The sequence below is a fragment of the Saccoglossus kowalevskii genome, chromosome 17 (assembly GCF_978046115.1).
Source record: "Saccoglossus kowalevskii chromosome 17, keSacKowa6.1, whole genome shotgun sequence".
Lineage (NCBI taxonomy): Eukaryota > Metazoa > Hemichordata > Enteropneusta > Harrimaniidae > Saccoglossus > Saccoglossus kowalevskii.
This window is the reverse complement of record NC_140657.1, coordinates 18,867,621-18,892,014: the sequence shown is the minus strand read 5'-3', so window position 1 is coordinate 18,892,014 and position 24,394 is coordinate 18,867,621. Positions and strand designations below refer to the sequence as shown.

Here is a 24,394-nt window from a genome sequence, read left to right as displayed (position 1 = left end):
ATTTCAAAACAAAAGGTCAAAGCGTCTAGGAGCTATTTTTTTTTAAAGTTCTGGGATGTGCACTAAAAAGAAGCTGAGATAATTTCTAATTTGCATATCAATTCACTCAGTAAGAAGTTTGCTAATGCTCATAATTAAAATGGCTGTAACAGTTCCAAATTCAAATGTATTATCGTTCTATTAAAAGTTATATATAGTGCATAATATGGAGATCCCTCATTTCTTTTTTCACCACGTTTTTTATCATTTATGTACAGCCTTGCTAAATCTTGTTAAGCATTCAAAAAAGAGAATGTATGCACCTGTTATCTATATTTTAAAATCGTTTTTTGAGTATGTTCCACTATTCACAATTCTACAAAATTTCAACAGTCTATAGCCAAAATTGTTTGGATAATAAAAAGCATAAAAAAAAAATTCACTCCCAAGTGCCCACGAACCTGCATATCTACCTTAAGGGATATCAACGCCAGGTTATTTTGCTATTAATAATTATTACATAAACACCAACAACAAAATAATGTAAAAATTGTTGAAAGAATTATACAATATTGCTAAAACAGAAACGGTGGCAGAATTAATAAATATTTATAAAATTAGTGTAAAACAATAAAATAATGAAACATAAAATATAATAACTACACAGTAAAACTTAATAATCTTAAAATATTTAAATTGACCTATATTCATTCGTCAATAAAAAAAAATGTTTATGAATCATTCACTGATAATAAATGACGGACGGACACACAATCATCGACAGATCCATATAGTGTAATGTGTATACCCCGATGCACCGGTTCATCTAAAACAGCTTCGCGCTTTATTGGTACACTGTGACTAATGTTGCCGTTGGTGGCAGTAGCATTTCCAAAATGCTACGGTGATAAGTTTTTTTCTGATTTTTTCCTTTGATTGAACTGATTGAGAACATGCTCTCTGGTTGTTCTAGTGTAAGCTATGGTACTGTACAGCGCTCTCTTGATGTGAGCCACCCCTGGAAACCAAGCAGTCTGAAGTCTGTTGCTCCAGTTTGACATCGTTACGTCCGGTAAAGTACATCTACCGCGCAAACAGCCAGGTTTCAGTTTCCCCCTGCCTTACCTGCATATTTCGACCGCGGTTACGTCTAAAATATCTAGGCAATGCAGTAATATTTAATTAGCCGATTTTGTGAAGCTATTTGTAGTTTTTTTTTTATTCATGGTTATAGCTATACTCTCATTCTGTATTTATTGTCTAACTTTTGGTTAGATTTCTTTGTATTAAAGTGTGCGTATGCACATTGCAGTTAATTCAAATTTGATGTCATTTAGTGCTGTGCGTGTATGATGAATGTGTTCGTTCCCTTATTTATGAATTCTCTATAGTTCTTGGATGTCCCATTGTTATTGGCATGAGATCCGAACATTGTCGTCTTGTAACAATACTCATCTTTCATGATTTCCAATGCCTCTATGGCCCGTGAAAAGAACCCGCAACAAGTGTGATCTATATATGTTTATGTCATACAAATTACGGTTAGGCATCCCCATTAACTTTGTATGAATTATTTTGGATTTAATACAAATATATATAGACCTCTTGACAATGGATTCATTGACTGTTTTATTGAATGCACACCTGAAATACTGAGCATTTCAAGCTATTATTCAACTCAATAACACATTCTATGTACGTATTCAATGCAGGCAAGAGTGCCATGTTATTTTTACATCCAGGAACTAAAATAGATATGAATAACGTTATGTTAATTTGTCATCATAATTTGCATATCCATTGTTAAACCGCTGTTTTATATCGTCGACGTTACAAACACGTCAATAGTACTCGTCGAATTGCTATACATGTACGGTCATTGGTGAGTACTATGATATTGGTTCATTAAGCTTCGAGTCCGTGTTTAGACTGACTACACCAATAACTCAAACCTTGTAAGATTTGGGAAATATAACTGTTTATGATCACCAGATGTGCATGGCTACTCGGTACAAGTGAGACTAATATTTGAAATGCCCAGGCCGATTCAAGGAATGAATTCGCATGATTATTTCTAAAAACTTTTGATCCGAACCTGTTGCCAATGCGAAATGCAAAATATAGTTCCTCACAATATATATTGATGGGAAAAATATGTCACTCACACAGTACATGATGACAATATTTCTATCAATATAGATTTGTAATTAAATGTTTATATGACACGTGTGAACTATTAATTATACAAATATGCACGATATGTTACTTAACATTGAACAACCTCCATTAAACCTATATTTCTCTCTTATATAATACTAAGACGTAAACACAGTCTATGTTGCCATAAAAAAATCTGCTACGTGTTTACCCGCATCATATATCACCACATAAAACAATAACTAGCTATTTTAGGAGATAACCGCATCAAATCGCATCCCTCGCACATGTTTTCATCGTACATGATAAATCTGGCGATCTGTAATCATTTTCAAGGTTATATGTGTAACAGTACACTATTCACTTGTTCATTTGCATAAAAGTTGTTGTGAAATCATCTTAACGAATGTAGTAATGCATGTATAGCGACCGAGAGAAAAGTTCCGATTTGAAGATCAGCTGTGTCCAGACCATAAACACTGTCGAAATGTGTTTGTTCTCATGACAGGTAGCCTTAGTTATACGGTGTTTACGTTGTTGATATCTTGATGAGGTCATTCTTAATCTAATATTGTTGATTTTTTTTCATTTTTGAACTCTACTTCCTACTTTGTTGAATTCAGATACCGGTATTATTGCATTCTGAAACTTCACTGGATAGAGTAATGGGTGGTTACAAACCAGTCTTTATTACAATACCAAACACTTAAAAAAATGTAAATTTGAAGAAAACAGATCTACATGATACAATCACCCTTTCAAAAGATTGTGCATATCAGCAATGAAACTCAACAGTAATCAACGAAAATTTTAAACACTACATTAAAATTAAAAAAATACCTAAAATCATCTATATTGCAAAACACTTCAACCAATGGCGCTACTGATATTTGTGAGAGTGATTTTATTGCATTCATATTAACTGTTCAATTTCAAACTCGAATTGCTTACTAATTTGGCAGCATGTCACAGCTACAAATTGTTGAAAACATTATGCGCGAATATGAATACAAGTATTGATTAACACTTCTCTCATGTATGTAAGTATATGGGCAATGATTTCTAAATGTATACAAGTATGTGCTTTGCAATCTTTAAATGAACACACACGTGTGGTTTACAATTTAATATGAATACAAGTATGCAGTTGATGTTTGAAGTTGACATTCTTCATAAGGATTAAAAACTAGTGGCTGGGCTGAATGTCAATCATTTTTTAAACTTGCCATGGGACCCAAAGTCATCCCAGGCCTCTAATATGCTGCACACATCTGCATATGTAGTAACCTAAACATTTGTTTCTTAGATTATATTGAGATATCTATCGGATATATGTTATAAGATGGGGAATACTTCTTACATTAAGGTGTTTCAATTCATGGTAAGTTGCATTTATTAATAATAATGTTGTGAAACACCAAACCATTACTAAGGTAACAGGCACCTAATATTACAAGATAATTTGTCACGTTACACAATCTTACTCTGAAGCAATCAGGACTGCAATGTTCTTGGCCTTTATGTATTTATATATAAGAACTTTAAGGAATAACTGTGTTACTGAATTAGGCCGGTTCTTTTAAAAAAAATTACTGTGATTAGCATCACAATAAATAACAATAGTGCGATGGGCAATACGAGATATATTCGCTGAAATGTTCAGAATGACACACATAATCGACATTTCTGCTTACAACACTTTATTTAGTCCTTAATCCTGCGCACGTCAGCTCGATAGCTAAACCAATAGGATAAACAGCTATCGTCACTAGAGTAGCCAAGACGTTAACAATAGAGTAAATACTGGCGAATCAAATTCTGCATAGGTGTGTCTCTAACGCATGCTTTTTGATTTATTTAGTAATTTTTTGGACCCAGCAGCCCTCAAAACTTAATATTACATGTAAGAAGAACGTAACTAATACATCGCTTTTCCGCCGCTCCCCCCCACTCCCTGTGTTGAGTTTTCCCTCTCTCGAGACTCATTATTGCCTGCGTGTACTGCCAACTCATTTGTATGTCCTCACTTGGCAACGCTTGTCAAGCCATATCTGGTCGAAATACAACTGGTCAACAATGAAAATGTATCACTCCGAAGTACGTCACAGACTGACAAAAATGCAGTTTTGACAGTGACGGTCGATATAAACTGACTCTGTTTGCAAGTTGTAAATGCTCTGTTCGTTTGAGGCTGTGGGACTTCGCTTTTGGAGTTATTATCGAAGATCATGTACGATTAAATCGTGTCATCGATTTCGTCAAACAAATGCTATAACTCCGAACTGATCGACGATCATTATTCGTCGATTTTGCATATTTAGCGCAAAGGTATTTTTTTCTCTGGGGATGATGAATCCAGAATTAATTGCGTAATTGTATTCTTTATTTAATTTGTTTACGATAGTTGGTCAAGCATTACCATATCACATAACATGTGATCATTTTGAGTTTTTATGACGAATCTTTACTATTGAGATGAAACTAAATTATTACATCTAGGGGTGGATCGTAAATGGATGTAGGGCTTTAAAAAAACATAATACGCAGAAAAGAATTATTTTTCAACACATATCTTCAGTCGAATAAGCGCCGTTAGGTGTTGTTAGACAACGGTATCTGCAGGAGAAGGTGTGTACTGTACTGATTTTTAAAACTGCTCGTTTATGTAGCCCACGTGTTATTCACGTATCAATGAGTATTATAAATTTGCATGGTCTCTAACGGATTTTATATTCATTTCATATGTCGGTAAATGTACGTTCTCATAGGCAAATTTCTTCAAATTTAAACTTTTTAATCTTTTTGCCATCTCCCGGCACCACAGTACATTGGTTACATTGTGTAAGTTCGATATCAAATGATTCAATGATCAAAGCAAACCTCTCACTGTAACCAAAACATCTTAATCGGTGTGTTTAAAAAAGCAGATTTGGAAGTTTTTCAATGTCCATCATAACTTTCCCACTGCATTTGCATGTGGTAAAACTCTAGCCCGAAGAGCCCAAATTAACAGGAAGTAAATCATGGTAATGAAAAGGCTGTACATGCATTGGCCAATCACTTTCTTGCATAAACACCAGCAAAATACTTGCTGTTGTACTTTAGCAAAAAAAGCTTAGCACTGAAGGACAATGGTAATTTTAACGGTTTAAAGTAATATTCAAATCCTCTTTAAAAGAGTTGTAAGCAGAAATGTGCATATGTAATGTAGCAAATGCGTTGTAACTGAACGTAATTTCATGATTCTATAACAATGTTTGGCAAATGCATGATCAGAACTTGAAACCGTTAACCCTGAGAAGTGGTAGTCAGACTTAACATATGATTTTGGTCAAATTTACTGTTGCAAATCATACAATATTGACAAACACTGTCACGTAATCCAACCTAGACAGACATTAAGTCGAAATTCTTTTGCAATATGGATTAGAGCAGTGCATTCTTATATGCTGTTCGATAGAGCCTGGTGTAAATGAATTATGCATTATTGCGAACTAACAAGTGGTGAAACATGCAAGTATTAGTAGACGCAAACTATGAAAGTGGGTAAAGTACACGTGCACTCATTGTCTTGGAACGCATAATAACAATCGCCACACATATGTAATATAATTTTTTTTTATTTCTCATAGAACGAATACTAAACAGTGTTCTTCAAAAGCGACATTTCTAGTTTTTTATAAAGCATAATGAAGTTTGGCTATCAAAACATCAAAACAAATAACAATATCAAGAGATACATGGTTTCTTCCATATCACATAATTCAGTCATTAATCCCATATACAACTCTTTGCATGAAATACTATGTGTTGTTGAGTAGAAAATTGTTAAAATCATCAAATTTATTCAAATTATTTTTTTTACAAAACTTCTTGATATGAGTTCATTTATTAATAAGCAAAGATAAAGACTTGGACGTGTCATAAAAAAGATCATCGGTTTCACCAATGACTTATGGTACACATTTTCGTAGGTAAAACTTCAGGAGAATTTATGCACGAGAATGTGGTATATAATTGTAACACTGACTTCAAAGCGCACTCTCACTCATGTATTGCAAATATTCATTTGAGAATGGGTCGCCAGGGAATTTAAAGTTAAATTACATTTTCTCATTGATTTTCCTAAAATAGTTCATCATACCACTGTTCTGTTATTGTCTTACAGATACTGACTTCGTTAATTCTTATTGCAACCATTGTCACATGGTACAGCAGATTCTCACCAAAGACACTGCCTCTTAGTGTGTCACGTGGTACTAGATTGTACACCACACAACCGTCACCAACCACGCCATCAACGTGTCAAGCAGCAGAGAATATTGTCTTTATAAAAACTCATAAAACAGGAGGTACTTCACTTCATTGCATCTTTTGTCGCTACGGATATGCAAATAACCTCTCATTCGTGTTTTCCACTCGTAACGCAAAAAACGGACATATACGAAAAGTGCATCTCAGTCAGTCGATAATACTGCCCCCGATTGGTGGCGTTGTTAATTCATCTTCAAAATACAATATCCTTACTGGTCATGTGTCGTACAAGAGGGAAACAATAAACTCATTCATGGAGGACAACCCTATATATGTAACAATTTTACGAGAGCCAGCCGCACAAGTAGAGTCACATATGAACTTTTTCAGGCATAAAAAACAAGTAATGGCGTCTATGCAAGCATTCCTTAAAAATCCACGTACCTCTAAAAATGCGGCGGGCAGAAATAATCAGTTGAAAGAATTTGGATTGTCCTTCAAATCAACACTCAATGAAACTATTGTAAATGAAACCATTGTGAGACTGGACAAAGAATTCGACCTAGTTCTTATACTTGAATACTTTGACGAATCTCTGATTATTTTGAAAAACATGTTATGTTGGAGTTTTGAAGACATAATATATTTAGCACAAAATAAACGTACCACACGTGAAACCATCTCAGACACATTTCGACACAACGTATATAAGTGGTCAAATGCAGATTATCTCTTTTACAGTTATTTCAACACAACATTGTGGAAAAAAATTCGACAATTTGGACCACATTTTGAAGTCGAATTGGCACATTTTCGAGGCCTTTTGAAAGAGCATAACGACCAATGCGCCATGTCCCAAACAAATAGCCCTTTAAGGCGTAATTTGACACGACTGGTCTATAAAAGTAGAAATAATACACAACTTTGCCAACAGTTGACATACAGTAACATAGATTGGTATCGCCGTATTGCAGTCCGACAAGACCCCAACAAATTCGCTAAAAAAATCAAAATTAATGAGCAAATCTAATTTCGGATGTGGAAATCGTACGGGGTGAGATTTATGAAAAATTATTTTTTTTCATTTAGCATTAAGTAATATTAGTTATTTGTTTTTCGTCATTTTTTTTATTACGTATTGAGTTTGTTCCATTTTTGTTATATTTTTTATCATAAAATGATTTTTACCATTTATCTCTTTGGGTTTTGAACATTTTCTGTTTATTTTGAGTTTTAGGTGATATTTTTGTTTAAATATAATTTCGTATTTACTATTTTACCTGTAAATCGTCAACAACTTGAATAAGTTGTTTTTCAAGATCACTATATCACTGTTGCGTCAATGACGTCACAGTATATTAGTAATTTCGTGACAGCAACTCTTTGCGTCTTAGTGGTGTGCCATATTTTCAAACTGTAAAAACAGCTCAAAATATAACATGTTGTGTCTCTCTGACGGTCCTTGGGGTTGGGGTTAAACTCAAAGGAAAACACAATGCTCTGTCAATAGCGACAGGAATATTAAATACACCCAAACTATATTAAGTTGCATTGTATCATACCATATATGTCTCAATATTTTATCATTAATGTGTGATTATTTCAACCACCATTATTGTTTAATTATTTTAATGTGTTTAAAATGTTTCCATTATTGTTTCATTATTTTATTGTGTTTACATTATTATACCATTACTGTTTTATTGTTTTCTTGTGTTAACATTGCTATACCAGTATTTTTTCATTATTTTATTGTGTTTACATTATTTTATTATTCTTGTGTATATGTTTCTTCATTATTGTTTTATTATATAAATAAACAAACCCCTATCCTAGCACCATAGGCAATATCACATTCAGACCATATGTTGGAGGGAATACTTGATGTGGCAAAATACTAATTTATTTATTTATTTTCATTTATTTATTTTTATTCAACACTCCAACTTTGAAGCGGCCTTTACTATCGATCTTTTTTTCTCTGTTTTTTGATAAAACGCAACCTGTTTCTTTAATGCAAATTTATAATGGTCATTGATAAAATGTAAACATTGAAAGCCTAGCATATATACGCTCTATATCGACGTTGTACATAAAGGTTTCACACTACAAATTAGTTTATTAGCGTTATACTGTTCCTAGGGTTGTTGCAAGCCAATGGGGGGTTTTCACCGTATTATATCTGAAACGCGATGTCTAAAGACGCACTTTGATTACGTAAGCTATAAGTCTCGTGCCTGAAGATTTTTTTTTTTGACAAATACTGGTGACCTATTAGACATTTCAAAACTGTCTGAGAATATTAAAGGTGTAATGTCTGATAAATCTGTGTATTTTTTCATCGTATTTGTAGGAGATTGGCAAACATATTTATTTCTGTCCAGAATTCTCTTACATGTGTACTTTCAAATATATAAAACAATAATTTGATCTTTGTAACCTGTTTTTTTACGAAATTCATCCAAGCGCTAACATGTTCGTGCTTGGAGTTCTAATTAGTGATACGGATCACGGTTGTTAGAAGAACGGTTCTTTTGTTAGGATGCGTGTCTCGGTAAACATTTAAAACAAAAGGAATTAGCATACTGCCAACGTGGCGGCGATCGTGATTTGCATACAATTACGATTAGGGTTTTTTGTAATGTTTTTTTTTCCGGGATTTATACAGATAGTCATGATTTGGTATGAATAAGAACACTGAAATGAAAAAATATATATTCAGATTAAAACTGCGCTATGAAACATTCAACTTCCTTGGTCACTTACATTGCTACTGGCAATAAAAAAAAACAAGATGGCCGTCATTGCTATTAGAGAGAACAAATGAAATTAACATTGTTTAAACTATCATAGTGCTCTCAGATTCTAAGTCAATGTACAAAATCAACATGCGCCATGTTGGACATCAGCAGGCGCAGACTTACGATCGCCCTACTGAATACCCGAACATTAACATAGTAACGAATACTAACATTTTAGAACTTTAACAGAGTTTTGGGGGTAAAAAATGCCATGGTCAATTTTGATTCACAAACGGCAAAACAAACTATTGGTATTTTCATTTTTTCGAAAACAACGAAACCTCGAGTGTCATAAAACATTCGCACAGTAGTAGGTGATGCTTCTACGTCCATCTTTCGGTTTAATGAGCTTTATGTTTTTGACTGCCGTGTGCGAAGCACAAAAGGGAGTCTTTGCAGTTACCCTGTCTGTATGTCTGTATGTATGTATGTATGTATGTATGTATGTATGTATGTATGTATGTATGTATGTATGTATGTATGTCACTTTTTTGTTCCACCGTTATCTCAAGAACCACTAATCAAATTTTGGTGAAACTTGGTACATAGATGCACTGGGATAATGCGCAGAGTTGATTAGGTTTTGGTAAAAATCTATGAATATTAATTACCTAATTTGCATGATAATTAGCTGATTTTTAGCTGTTCCAAGACTGTTCCACTGATTTTTGAAGAACCACTCATTGGATTTCAATGAAACTTGGCACATGGATGCTCTGAACTAATGCGCAGATTTGATTAGTTTTGGGTAAAAATCTGTTAATATTATTAATTACCTAATTTGCATGATAATTAACTGATTTTAAGCTGTTCTATGACTGTTCCACTGATATCTGAAGAACCACTCATTGGTTTTTGATGAAATTTGGCACATGGATGATCTGTACTAGTGCGCAGATTTGATTAGTTTTGAGTAAAAATCTATGAATATTAATTACCTAATTTGCATGATAATTAACTGATTTTAAGCTGTTCTATGACTGTTCCACTGATTTTTGAAGAACCACTCATTGGATTTCAATGAAACTTGGCACATGGATGCTCTGAACTAATGCGCAGATTTGATTAGTTTTGGGTAAAAATCTGTTAATATTATTAATTACCTAATTTGCATAATGATTAATCAATTTTCGGCTTTTCCACTGATATCTCAAGTACTAATCATAACATTTCAATAAAACTTGGTACATAGGTGTCATATGACACTGCACATACCTGATAGTTTTTAGGGCAATATCAGTACATATTAATTACCTAATTTGCATAATTAATTAATTTTCAGCTTTTGATATTTCGAGTAGTAATGATCACGTTTCAATGAAACTTGGTACATAGTTACTTGATGACTGTGCAGAGACCTAATTAGTTTTTGGGTAAATATTTGTGCATATTAATCACCTTATTAGCATAATTAGTTAATTTTCAGCTTTTCACCTGATATCTCAAGTACTAATCATCACATTTCAATGAGACTTGCGACATAGATATTCTAGGACTATGCAGAGACCTGATTAATTTTGGGATAAATAATTGTGCCTATTAATTACGTAATTTGCATAATTAGTTAATTTTTTGCTGTTCTATGATGTCTAAAAACCACTCATTGGATTTCAATGAAACTTTTAAAGAGTACCCATCACATTTCAATGAACGTAAGACTATGCACCATATTAGTTTTTGGTAAATATTTATGCTTCTTAATCATCTAATTAACGTAATTAATACTGATATCTCAAGTATTGATCATCACATTTGAATAAAACTTGGTACATAAATGCTCTAGGACAATAGACAGTCTGATTAATTTTGGGTTAAAATCTGTTCATATTAATTCTCTAATTAGCATAATAAGTAATATTTTTTTGATTCTAATCACATTTCAATGAAACTTGGTACATTGTGCAGACCTTATTAGTTTTACACTTAAATCTGTTCATATTAGTTACCTTATTTGCATAATTAGTTTTCAGCTATTCCATCAATATCTCAAGTATAAGTAATTTTGAATTAATTTTTCATGTGTCTCCAAAACTCTCAGCACACGGGAGTTCTTTCTAAGCTTTCTTTGATTTCATGTTATTGCCGCTTCAAGTTAACCAGCCTGAAAGTGATGATAGGCGGGCGTTTCCTGCTGTGTCCCCTTCGTCAGATTTTGCCACTACCATCAGAGTCGAGATGAGAAAAAAAAATTAAGCCGGACAATTTTCATTTTCTGCCTAACACCTTGCTCCTGTCCTTCGGGGAACTGATTCTGACCCATAACAACATGCCGCATGTTGTTATTTGGTTGTGCAAAATCGACATTGATAAGTTACTTTGCAGGAATGAGTTTTACGCGTGTTACATTTCAAAATGCGCATGCACACAGCGATTTCTTAAAATGCATACTAATTAGGTAACTTGTCACTTGATAAAGTTATTGAAAACATGCGTGACTTTGAGCAATAGGATTGAAGCGAAATATCTACGTGAATAAACCTATGGTTAATTTCAAAAGTTTTTTGATCAACAACGTCTCAAAAACACTCAATTATTTGTTCAGCTTGTAACTGTGAAATCTGTCTCTCTGTCTATCTCAGGCAATTGTGCCATGCAACTCCCATGCACTCATAATGTATTTTAATGGAATGTTTTAAACTGTGGGCGTATCAATGGGACAGCGCTGCCAATTCTAGATTGGACAAAAACAGAAGTTGTAAACTGACTGTGAAAATGGATGTAAACGTTTTAGGGAGGTGTGGTACATTGTAATTGTGTGAATAAGTTTGGTCTGAAACCCCTATTTGGATATTTTGCAAAACATTAAGCCCAGTGAACTAAAAGTAAACCCAATTTTGTACCTTAACTGGGTTGTCCTACATCCAAGACTGTATGTATGAGGATGTATTGTAAGTTTGACTGACATGTTTATTTAGACTCCTTCCAGTTTCTTGCAACTGCTTTTTGTAAACACAAAGAGCTTGCTGCAGATTCCGGATTCAGGCGTATTTTAAAGTTCAAGATATTTTGGCATATCACTGTCTCTTCTCTTTGACCAATCATGTCTTAGTTTAGCCTACCATATTTCTGTCTGTCCGTGCTATCAAATCCAATGCTAAATTCCACGCTTGCATTTTACTCATCAGATAAACCGAACTGTTAGAACTTTGATGTACTGCAGCCTTCCTCCTCACTTTGCGTAGGTTCTTCTCAGTCTGTTGCTGCAACCATGGAAGGTACTAACGGAAGGAGCCACGACGCCTATCAAGTGGCAAGTTAAGCCTCTTAACTGGCTTATTTCTTTTTGTTTCAACCCAAATTAATCCTGATAAAGACATTGTCTAGCTCATCTTTAATGTCGATGATCGTTTGCGATTGTTTACACAAGTAACGAGTTAGCGGAGTATGATATAACCTCGCCGACTTTTAATGTGACCATACAAAACATGTGCATTATGAAACTACGGTCATCACACATGCGCACTGGGTTTGTTTAGGTGTGAAAGGTCAAAATACGTATTTCACAACCGGAAATTCAACAGATGAACGTTTGACTTCACAAATTTCACATGTTTTAATTATTAGCAACTGTAACTATAACAAGATTCCGAGTGAATACAACAACAATTCCTAAGGAATCCTAAAAAATATTATCACAGAGAAAGTGTCTAGGCATGCTCTTCTTTCGATACTATCTTTTCTGTTGGTGTTCGCTGATGTCCGGTGGTCAAAAATTTCGACAGTTTCGGGTGCCAAACTCACGCACAGACAATGGTACCATTGAATAATGCAATCGTGTCAAGCAATCATTGATTACGTCTCATCACCATTACGAATACAAAATTCACGATATTTCATCAGTTCTTCTTCAATCAATGTTATATTTGTCAATTTTCCATTAAAGTTCGCCAAGATCCCCGGAAACAACAGCATTCAAACTAGACGCCATTTTCAATATTGTACATGCGAGGTTCGACTGTCACTTCCGAACATGCTCTGAATATTACCGAATGCTCGAGATGGTCGTAACCCATTGTACGATGGTGCTAAAAGCTAACAAGAACAATGTGAACAATGTTTGTGAACAAACATTGACAAACGATCATGGGGTAAAGCTAAAATAATAGCATCGTGGCTCCTTCCGTTAGTACCTTCCATGCTGCAACTAAGCAAAAGACTCATTATTTGCAGGCATTTTGTATAGAGTATATATCATTTCATGAAGATCTCATTAATTTATTTTTTGTCATGATTCTATTAAATATAGTTGATTGGCAGCCATTTTGTGACAATGTTTATCCTTTTATTTACACAATTCTGCTTACACTTCAAACTCACACAGTCCAACTACATCTAAACTTAGTTCACAGACAATTGCGTTCTAGCACATCAACGAAAATATTTGCCCTGATCAAATCTGAGATGACCAACAAAGCAGCAATTTAGTTTTACAATTTGTCAATATGCACATTAGAACTATGACACAATGAATTGTCTAGCAGTTTATTTTGTTTATTTTACAACATATTACTTGTAGACAGCATATAAATGCTGACATTTCGTTGTACATATTGCATTTTCATTGTTTCTATATGTTGTGTCACAATAAAATGTGTGAATTCAACCACACAACCTTGCCTTTCACACGTCAGAGCTTTATTTATCTATTGTTGTTCCAGATATTTACAATCATATACTTATTACAACATGTGACTGTTATTTAGAAACAATAGCTGCTGAAGAACAACTTGGTGAAACAACAATTCACGGCGAAACTGGGATCACAAATTCATACACAAGTTAAATTATTTTTTCGGATATATGTTTAGAGTTGGTACAAAATTAAGTTATAATTAAAGACATCGGCATGTCCATTTGTTTGATTGACCTTTGGCCGTCTGTTGACGAGTTATACAAATCGACATTTAAAGTCAGCATCTGTTTCTCGGGCATACCTGAGATGATTTCCTTTATACTTAGTATTGACATCATTCACTGACGTACATCTTTTGGCTTCTCTATAATGAAATACCTGTCATCCATGGTTGTTGTCGTCGTCATCATACGCCTTTCTTTTGTGCACTATTGGGTAACATCGTAGTCTAGTCTAGTCTAGTCTTCTAATTTTTTTCTATTCTCAGTATCATTTAATTTTGTCTCGTTTTTTTGCAGTTGTTATCAATAGAGGTTACCCTTTAACTTGTTTTTCATAACATAAACTATTTTCAATGAATTTAATAATACATATCTACTAAAACTGTTGCTCGTTTTACCATATTAAAGGTACTGGTTTTAATTTGGGATAAACTATTCAGCAAAACAATAGAGGGATGTGCAGTTTTGATTTCTAGTTTTTAATTATACTAATCAGGTTGATTGGCGCATTATGTGATGGATTGGTGAACGGAATTAATAGTGTTGACTTTGAGTGTCTGATCATTCAGGGTATAAGTCGAATAATGAAATAACTTGTTTCTGTGAATTTCATTTTTCACAATGCAATGGATTTGGTCAATATTGCTAAACTTCACTGTTTTTGGCAGAATCCTGCCGAAATAAATGAATTAAATTAATGATTTGCAACAAATCACCGATGGCAATTTTGCAGAGAATCGTATGAACATGTGTAGTACCCATGTTCTTTATCAACTTATTTACTTACCATATCAACTTATGATTGCAATGTGCCATTGGGGCACAACATTCACAATTCATCCTCTTCTATGGATTGTGTGAATCTTTCTGTTCATCACAACTTCTGGGTCAACACGTCATAGGATATCTCCTATATGGCAAAGTTGAACACAGATGCATTATACGAGAAGAAGTCCCACTTCGAATTATATATAGATGGCATGTATTTCAGAAATGACATTTGGGATATACCCAAATCACTCGCCATGTTGCATAATGCATTATGGGATATCAAAGCAAGGTTGCTTTGCTAATAATAATGATAACATAATGTAATATATAAACAAAATAAAATAATGAAAACAATGTTGAAAGAATTATACAATAATGATAATATAATAATGGTAACAGAATAAATCATAATAAAATTAGTGTAGAAACAACAAAATAATGAAGCATACAATATAATAATTACACAGTAATATTTAGTAACCTTAAAATATTGAATTTTAGTGTTCTTCAACAATAATAATGTTTATGATACATTCATTATTTACTATTCACTAAATATCGAACGGACACACAATTATCGACAGATTCATATAAAGTAATGTGTATATCCCGCGACACCTGATCGTCTAAAAAAAGCTTCACGCTTCATTGTGACTAATGTTGCCGTTGATGGCAGTTGCATTCATACACTGCTAAGGTGATCTGTTTTCCTGATTATTCTTTGGAATATTTTCCTTTTTCGTTCCTCAAATTACAAACATGGCAAGGGAAAAATATTTTGGTATCCTGCTTTTTCATCCATTGTGATCATTATAATAAATATCGCTTTTCACGCATTACAAATTTGGTTGCGCATATAGACTCAGTGAAGGAGGAATAAGTCGAGAAACTCTTTATTATCTGTTCATTTATGCATTCATTGACTTGTTTAATGAATGCATACCTGAACAAAGAGGTACTTAGCATTTTAAAGCTAGCATTCAACTCAATAGCAAATTTTATGTACGTATCTGATGCAGGTAAGAGTGCCATGTTATTTTCACATCCAGAAACTAAAATAGATTTAGAATGGATTAAACTAATTCTCACAAAATCCACATACATGGATGTTCTATGAATAACATTATGTTAATCTGTCATCATGATTTACATATTCATTTTTAAACCGCTGTTTTATATCGTCGACGTTACAAACACGTCAATAGTACTCGTCGAATTGCTATACACGTACGGTTATTGGTGAGTACTACGATATTGATACATTTAGCTTCGAGTCCGTGTTTAGACTGACCACACAAATAACTCAAACCTTGTAAGATTTGGGAAATATGTCTGTCTATGATCACCAGATATTCATCTATTTCATCGCGACTCTGTACATGTGAGACTAATCCTTTGAACAACAAGGCCATTTCGCAGAATGAATTAGCATATTTTTTTTCTGAAATTCTTTGATCGGAAAATGTACCCAATTGGAACAGAACTATTATGGAACTATACTATATAAGTGCAATATACATTTCCTCATAATATTGATGGCAAACATATGGGGCTCAAACAGTACACGGTGACAATATTGCTATCAATATAAATTTGTAATTAAATGCTTATATGACACGTTTGAATTAATTATACAAATATGCACGATGTGTCATAGGATATTGAAAACCAACATTAAAGTTTCTCTCTTGTATGAAATAAAGACGTATACACAGCCTCTGTAGCCATAACCATAGAAAATCTGCTACGTGTTTACCCGCATTATATATGACCATGTATAGCAATAACTAGATATTTTAGGAGCTGCTCGCACCACGTCGAATCCCTCGCACATGTTTTGATACATCTAGCGATCTGTTATCATTATGTTATGAGTAACAGTACACCATTCAATTGTTTATTTGCATAAAACGTGTGAAATCATTTTAACGAATATTTTCAGAATGTAGAAATGTTTTCGTTCTCATGAAAGATAGCCTTGATTAAACGGTGTTTACATTGATATATTTATAAAGTCAAGAGGTCAATCTGAATCGAATAATACTGTTAATCGTTTTATTTTTCGTTTTTGGACTCTGCTTCTTAATTTCGTGAATGCAATACCGGAATTGAATGCATTCTGAGATTGCATTGGTTACAGTAATAGTTGGATACGAATTAATCTTTATTACAATAACCCCTATCGCTAAGGAAACAAATGGTATTAAAAGATAACATATCTACACGATCCAATCACATTTTTCAAAAGGTTGTTCATATCAGCAATGAGACGCTTCTGTTCATACAGGAGATTGCTCGTTTGATTGTGTAGCCGTTCGTTATTTAGATTATGGCAAATATCAGACAAAATATAATAATTCATTGTACGCCGGAACATCATATAGAAACGAATACATGTATGTTGTATATTAGATGGATTTTGTCCGAGAGGGCGCCTCCGATCTGGATTGAACGTTTCGAGTCAGTCGTTCACATGGCATCGTCGAAGCAACAACTCCACTTTTACAGTAAACCTCAACGAAAATGTGAAACACTACATGAAAATAAAAAAATACTTAAAATCATTTATATTGCAAAACAATTCAACCAATGGCGCTACGATTTTATTGTGGGAGTTATTTTTACGTGTGATATTATTGCATTCAAAATTCTATAATTTAAAACTCGAATTGCTTACGAATTTGGCAACTTGTCACTACTAAAAATTGTTGAAAACATTATGCACAATTTAGTGAATTATGACTACAGGTAATGATTTACACTCCTCTCATGTGTGTATGTGTGTGAACAATGATTTCTAAATGTATACAAGTATGTGGTTTGCAGTCTCTAAATGAACACACACGTGTGGTTTACAATCTAATATGAATACATGTATGCAGCTGATGTTGGCAGTTGACATTCTTCAAAAGAATTGAAAACTAGTGGCTGGGCTGAATGTCAATCATTTTGGTTGAGTATTTGAACTTGGCATTGAATCCATATTCACCCTAGGCCTCTAATATGCTGCACACGTCTGCATATGCAGTAATTTAACAATTTGTTTTTAGATTATATTGAGATATCTATCGGACAAGACTATATGTTATAAGATGGGAAATACTTATTATATTAAGGTATTTCAAGTGTTGGTAAGTTGTTTTTATTATTAATAATGTTGTGAAACCGCATATCATTACCAAGGTTACATGCATTACACAGTATTTTGTCACGTTACACAATCTCACTCTAAAGCAATCAGGACTGCTACGTTTTTGGCCTTTTATATATATGAACAAGGACATTGCATGTTGGAATAAATATGTGACTGAGTTAGGCCGGTTCTTTTACAAAAATTACTATGGGAATCGACAATTAGCATCAAAATAAATAACAATAGTGCGATGGGCAATACGAGATGTATTTGCTGAAATTTTCTGGATGACATGCACATAACTCACCATTTCTGCTTATAACACTTTGTTTAGTCCTGAGTGAAACGTGTGCGTTTTAGCCATTCTGCGCGCATTGGCAAATCAAATTCTGCATAGGTATATCTCTAACGCATGCTTTTTTTTATTTATTTCGTAAACTTTTTGGGCCCAGCAGCCCTCAAAACTTATAATTACATGTAGGAAGAACTTAATACATCGCTTTCCCACTTTTTCCACCTCCTTCCTGTGTTGGTTTTTCTCTCCCTGGACTCTCATTATTGTTTGCGTGCACTGCCAACTCGTTTGTATGTCCTCACTTGGCAACGCTTGTCAAGCCATAAAAAGACTATTTGGTCAACAATAAAAATTTATCTGAAGTATGTAACAGACTGAAAAAATGCAGCTTTAAATTATGACACCATATTCTTTAAACTGAACTGAATCGAATAACGCTGACAATGTGTTTAATTTTATAGAGCCACGATTTAATTAAGTGACGATCGATATAAACAAACTCTATAAGTTGTAAACGCTACGTTCTTATAAGGCTGTTACTGTAGTGGGAGTCACTACCGAAGATCAGGTACGAAATATTGAAAATTAAAACAAAACACATTTGATTATTTTCTTCCCTATTAGCACAATCAGTCGGTAGAATCGTGTCATCGAATTCTGAACTCCTTGACGACCATTATTCATCGACTTTCCACATTTTATCGCAAAGATATTTTTTCTTGATGAATCCAGAATTAATTGCGTTATTTTAGAATGATTTTTATTTGGTTTTGTGTGATAGTTATCTAGCATTATCATATCACAAAAGGGCATTTCACGCATGGGTCACAGTGCTCCCCAGGCCAGTCTTTTTGATGTTTTCCCGATCGCCTTCACGAGTATCAACGTAAGCGACGTCAAAACTAATGAACTGAACTTTTTAAAAAATATAGCACTTGTTCATCGTCTTGCGTACACGTGCACCTCAACAAAGAATTACATTTCAACACAGATTTCATGTCGAAAGCGCAGTCAGGTATTTATATTGGACAACATTGTATACATATATTAAGATGTGAAGTTCTGATTTTAAAATCTGGTTGTGCCTGCAGCCCCGCGCTATTTACGTATCAATGAATTATTATACATTTGTTAGGCCTGTAACGGATTTTATATTCATTTCATATGTCGGTAAATGCACTTTCTCAAAGGCAAATTTCTTTTATTTTAAACCTTTTTAATCTGTCGAACTGAAACAAGTTCCCCGTCCTACCATCTTTCGGCACTACAGTACATTGTGTACGTTCGACACCGGCATTCAATCATCAATGAAATCCTTACACTGTAACCGAAACATGTTAATCAGTCGTGTTTAAAAAAACAGATTTGGAATTTTCCCAATGTCCACCATAACTCTTCCACTGTGCTTTGCACGTTAGTTAAATTCTCGTCCGAAGGGCCCGAATTAACAGGAAGTGAATCATGGTAATGGAAGAGCTACACATGCATTGACCACTCACTTACTTGCATTTTATCGGCCTAAAATAGGATTTAGATCGTGTTATACTTCACATCTCCTTTGGAAGAGTTGTAAGCAGAAGTGTTTATATGTGTAAGACCGTCTTCTTTTTTCTCCCCCTCCCGGTTTTACATCATCAGCACTTGACAAGTTATGCAAAAACGTCACATCAACGTACGAAATTGCGTCATAGTTATTTGTTTTGCTCACTGCGGCTGAACTTAGCAAATGCATTGTAATTGAACGTAATTTGACAATCCTATAACAATTTTTGGCACATGAATTCGCAACCTTTAACCCCAAAACATGTTTTGGGTTTTATCACGTGATTTTGGTCTAATTTACTCGAATTTTGCCATCACTTTTATTTTCACTGTTGCAATTTATACAATATTGCCACGCACTGTCCCGTGCCCCAACCTGGACAGACATTAAGCCAAGATTGTTTTGTCGACCAAATATTTAAAATGCAATATGGATGAGAACATTCCATTGTTAATACTGTTGTTCGATACAGCCTGTGGATATGTATTATTGCGAACTAAAAAACCTTATCCCATGCAAGTATTAGTTGACTCAAACTATGAAGGTGCCTAAAATGCATGTTCACTCATTGTCTTAGAACGCATATTAACAATCGCCACACCTATGTATTAGATTTTGTTTTATTTCTCATAGAACAAATACTAAACAGTGTGCTTTATAAGCAACATTTTCAGTTTTAGAAAGAGCATAATGCAGTTTGGCTATCAACCCACCACAACAAATAACAATATAAAAAAATACCGGGTACATGTTTTTTTTTCAATATTACATGTTCTAGTAATTTGCGGAAGTCAGTCACTAATCGCATATGCAAATCTATGTATGTATATAATATCTGTTGTTGGCTAGAATGCTGGTAAATCATTAAATAATAATTTGTTCAAATTTACAATTTCAGGAGATTTTATGCACGACATTGTAGTTTATGATTGCAATACTTACTTCAAAGCGCATTGTTACACTTGTATTGCAAATATTCATTTAATGATAGGTCGCCAGGGAATTTCAAGTTAAAGCGGGGGAGTCGTCGTCTGCGCATGCGTCAGACGGCCATAGCGTGTCATTGTTTACAGCAGCGTCTACCCGGCCGGGTCTTTGTGTTTTTAGCGTGTGTTGTTATCGTTATACCCCTCCCCTTTAAATTACATTTCCTTATTAACTTGCTTAATTATAGCACTGTGCTGTGTTTTTTCCTTACAGATGCTGACTTCGTTAATTCTTATTACAACCATTGTGACATGGTACAGCAGATTCTCGCCAAACCCACTGCCTCTTAGCGTGTCACTTGGTACTAGATTGCACACCACACAACCGGCACCAACAACGCCATCAACGTGCCAACCAGCAGAGAATATTGTCTTTATAAAAACTCATAAAACAGGAAGTACTTCACTCCATTGCATCTTTTGTCGCTACGGATATGCAAATAAACTCTCATTCGTGTTTTCAAAGCGTAACACAAAAAACGGGCATATACGAAAGGTGCATATCGCTGAGTCTGTTATACTGCCACCGATTGGTGGCGCTGTTAACTCGTCTTTTAAATATAATATTCTTACGGGTCATGTGTCGTACAAGAGAGCCACTATAAACTCATTCATGGAGGACAACTCTATTTATGTGACTATTTTAAGAGAGCCAGCCATGCAACTAGAATCACATATGAACTTTTTCAAGCATAGAAAACAAGTAATGGCGTCCATACAAACCTTCCTTAAAAATCCACATACTGCTAGGAATACGGCAGGCAGAAATAATCAGTTGAGAGAATTTGGATTGTCTTTTGAATCTACACTCAAAGAAGCCGTTGTAAATGAAACCATTATAAGACTTGACAAGGAATTCGACTTAGTTCTTATACTTGAATACTTCGACGAATCTCTGATTCTATTAAAACACTTGCTGTGTTGGAGTTTTGAAGACATAATATATTTAGCACAAAATCAACGTACCACACGTGAAACCATCACAGACACATTTCGTCACAACGTATATAGGTGGTCAAATGCAGATTATCTCTTTTACAATTATTTTAACAGAACATTATGGGAAAAAATTCGACAATTTGGTCCACGTTTTGAAGTCGAATTGGCACATTTTCGAGGCCTTTTGAAAGAGCATAACGACCAATGCTCAATGTTCCAAACAAATAGCTCCAAAAAACTGGTCCATAAAAGCAGAAATGATACACAACTTTGCCAACAGTTGACATACAATAACGTAGATTGGTATCGTCGTATTGCAGTCCGACAAAACCCCAACAAATTCGCCAAAAAGATTAAAATATATGAGCGCAAATAATATCGCATATAGAAATTGTATCGGTTGCGATCAGTGAAAAAATGCTTGTTTTAAAGTGGGAGGGTCGCCACCTGCGCACGCGCCGAAATTGAGTCCCGAGTGACAATAACAACACACGCTATGGGCTCATGGGTAGACGCATACGCAGATGACGGCTTTCCGCTTTAAGCTATATTTTTTTTTAACATTTCACTATCGTTATATGATTATTTTCTTTGACGTTTGTTGATTATAATGTTTTTTAATCAATTTCTATTCTAATTTACACATTTTTTTGCTTTGATCTTGTTTTTGTGCTGAGCATCTCCATTTTAGATTATATTCACAATACAAGGATTTAACTTTCTGGTTCGGTTGGTGTTAGCCAATTAATGTTTAATAACATACTATGCATGTATTTACCGGGTCGCATATCATTTAGTATGCCATATTATAGTTATTGTCGTGTTTTCGCTGATCTGCTCATTGTCTCGGGATAGAAACCGACAGGTAAAATGGTATTGAAAGAATTGACCGAGTCTGCCCTTTATGCAATATGTCCGAAATTGAAAACGAATACCATTTACTATTAATTTGTAAATTTGTTGAGGTCATTAGTTTAAAATACATTCCAGGATACTATTTTACATTGTCTGCATATAATAAGTATGGGGAATTAATGAAGACGTTTGATAGTAACATACTACAATCCATGGCAGCTTATTTGTATCATTCCTTAAAACTAAGATATGAAATTTACAAAAACATTGAGTGACGTACAGCATATTGTATTTATTTTTTATTTTATTTTTCGCGAGGGGTTTAGGACCGAGAGACTGTCCCCGTCTGCAGATTTCTAGTTGATGAATAATTCATAGTTGATGCTGATTTTACGAAATTAATTATATTAACATAGTGTATGCAAATTTATTCTAAATGACCCCATGAATGCGTTGGTTGCTCACGTTATGAACAAAACGATTACAGTCACTCCAACATAAATTGCAAGGAAAACTATCAAATCGCCTAAAACCAATTAAAACAATGTGCATTTCATAGAAAGCCACGGGAGACTGTTTCGCGGGATCAACAGAACTATGACATGCGAATTTGTTGTGGCAGAAACCATCGATCTACATCCTGGCAGCTCGTATGCATGCAGAAAATGGAAGCGTCGACTCTGCATAAAAACATGGATGAGTCCAGGAAGGAATTTCAACAAACTAAGCGAGGGTTGTTGGAAAGATCGCAGGCATTTTCTCTAAGAGAATGACAACTGAAAATGAGGGATCCCTGCTTACGAAACGAGTTCTTTTTGCCAAGACGAATGTCAAAACGACACGCAGACGAACACATCTCTCCCCTCTGTGTATTTTGTGATAGTGTCTCGCTGGTATTCCTTGCAAGACATATCATGGTAGTCTAACCGCTCCAGCACGTTTATAATGCATTCGTCAAGATTTGTTTGTGTCATGATATCAAAAACTGCCGTGGAAAGTGTCGTGTACTATCACGGGGGAATCCTTCTCTCTGGGGTTCTCCACCTTTGTCAGGGGGGAATCTCGTCTCGTCTCTATATCGCGTCCCCTTGAGGTACGGGATCGGGAAAGTCACTTAAGCTTTACAGTCAAATAAGACAACACACACAACAAAATACGTTTCAACTTTCGTCTTAGTCGATCAGTCGAGCACTCTAAGAGACACAACGCCCTGGAGAAAAATACCCAAGACTATCGCAAGGCTGACCCAAGACTAGCCCAAGACTGGACTGCCTCAAGGCTCACCCCAAGACCCCCCAGGACTGGACTGCGTCTATCGTGGTGTACTCGCCAAGACCAACTCAAACTCTCTTTATTCATTTTCAAAACTCTAACCAATTACAAAACAGTAAAAAGACTCTAGGGCGTAACCTTCAATCATAAGGCTAATCACACTAAGTACTGAATACGTCATATCTTCTGATTAACCGTTCATTACATTAATAACTACGAATACCAACTGTCAGAATTAATAGTCCAAATAGCTACGGATATCTCGTAATTAGTTCCAAATCACTGAGACAAGTTCCGTCCAGGACCTCGCCTGCCTAAACGATAACAGACATAACACAGCAATTCAGCTAATAATCAACTAATTAAGTCGGATACGCGAGATACGCGAGAACTAATTCATGACAGTACAGTCAAAACACGCGTAAGTCGTGGGCGATCCTGGTAGCCGGCAACCCATAACCCTTTTCACGATTGGCCACGATAAAATTATAGAACTCTACGCGACTATTCATCGTGGCATTTATTTAAAGTTATCTGAGAGTGAGGTAGGTATAT

General features: G+C 34.7%; 2 protein-coding genes across 2 annotated transcripts; both read left to right on the top strand.

Annotated features, from left to right (window-relative positions):
• The first annotated feature begins 1,810 nt into the window (after positions 1 to 1,810).
• LOC146732705 (galactosylceramide sulfotransferase-like) lies at positions 1,811 to 8,715 on the top strand. Its single transcript, XM_085492004.1, has 3 exons — positions 1,811 to 1,861; positions 3,443 to 3,517; positions 6,305 to 8,715. The coding sequence occupies exons 2-3, from the start codon at positions 3,479 to 3,481 to the stop codon at positions 7,418 to 7,420; spliced, it is 1,155 nt and encodes a 384-aa protein (XP_085348130.1). The 5' UTR covers positions 1,811 to 1,861; positions 3,443 to 3,478; the 3' UTR covers positions 7,421 to 8,715.
• Positions 8,716 to 16,012: 7,297 nt separating this feature from the next.
• On the top strand, positions 16,013 to 22,993 carry LOC144347806 (galactosylceramide sulfotransferase-like). The gene is made up of 3 exons (XM_085492041.1): positions 16,013 to 16,055; positions 17,867 to 17,947; positions 20,988 to 22,993. The coding sequence occupies exons 2-3, from the start codon at positions 17,909 to 17,911 to the stop codon at positions 22,086 to 22,088; spliced, it is 1,140 nt and encodes a 379-aa protein (XP_085348167.1). The 5' UTR covers positions 16,013 to 16,055; positions 17,867 to 17,908; the 3' UTR covers positions 22,089 to 22,993.
• The last annotated feature ends 1,401 nt before the right edge of the window (positions 22,994 to 24,394 follow it).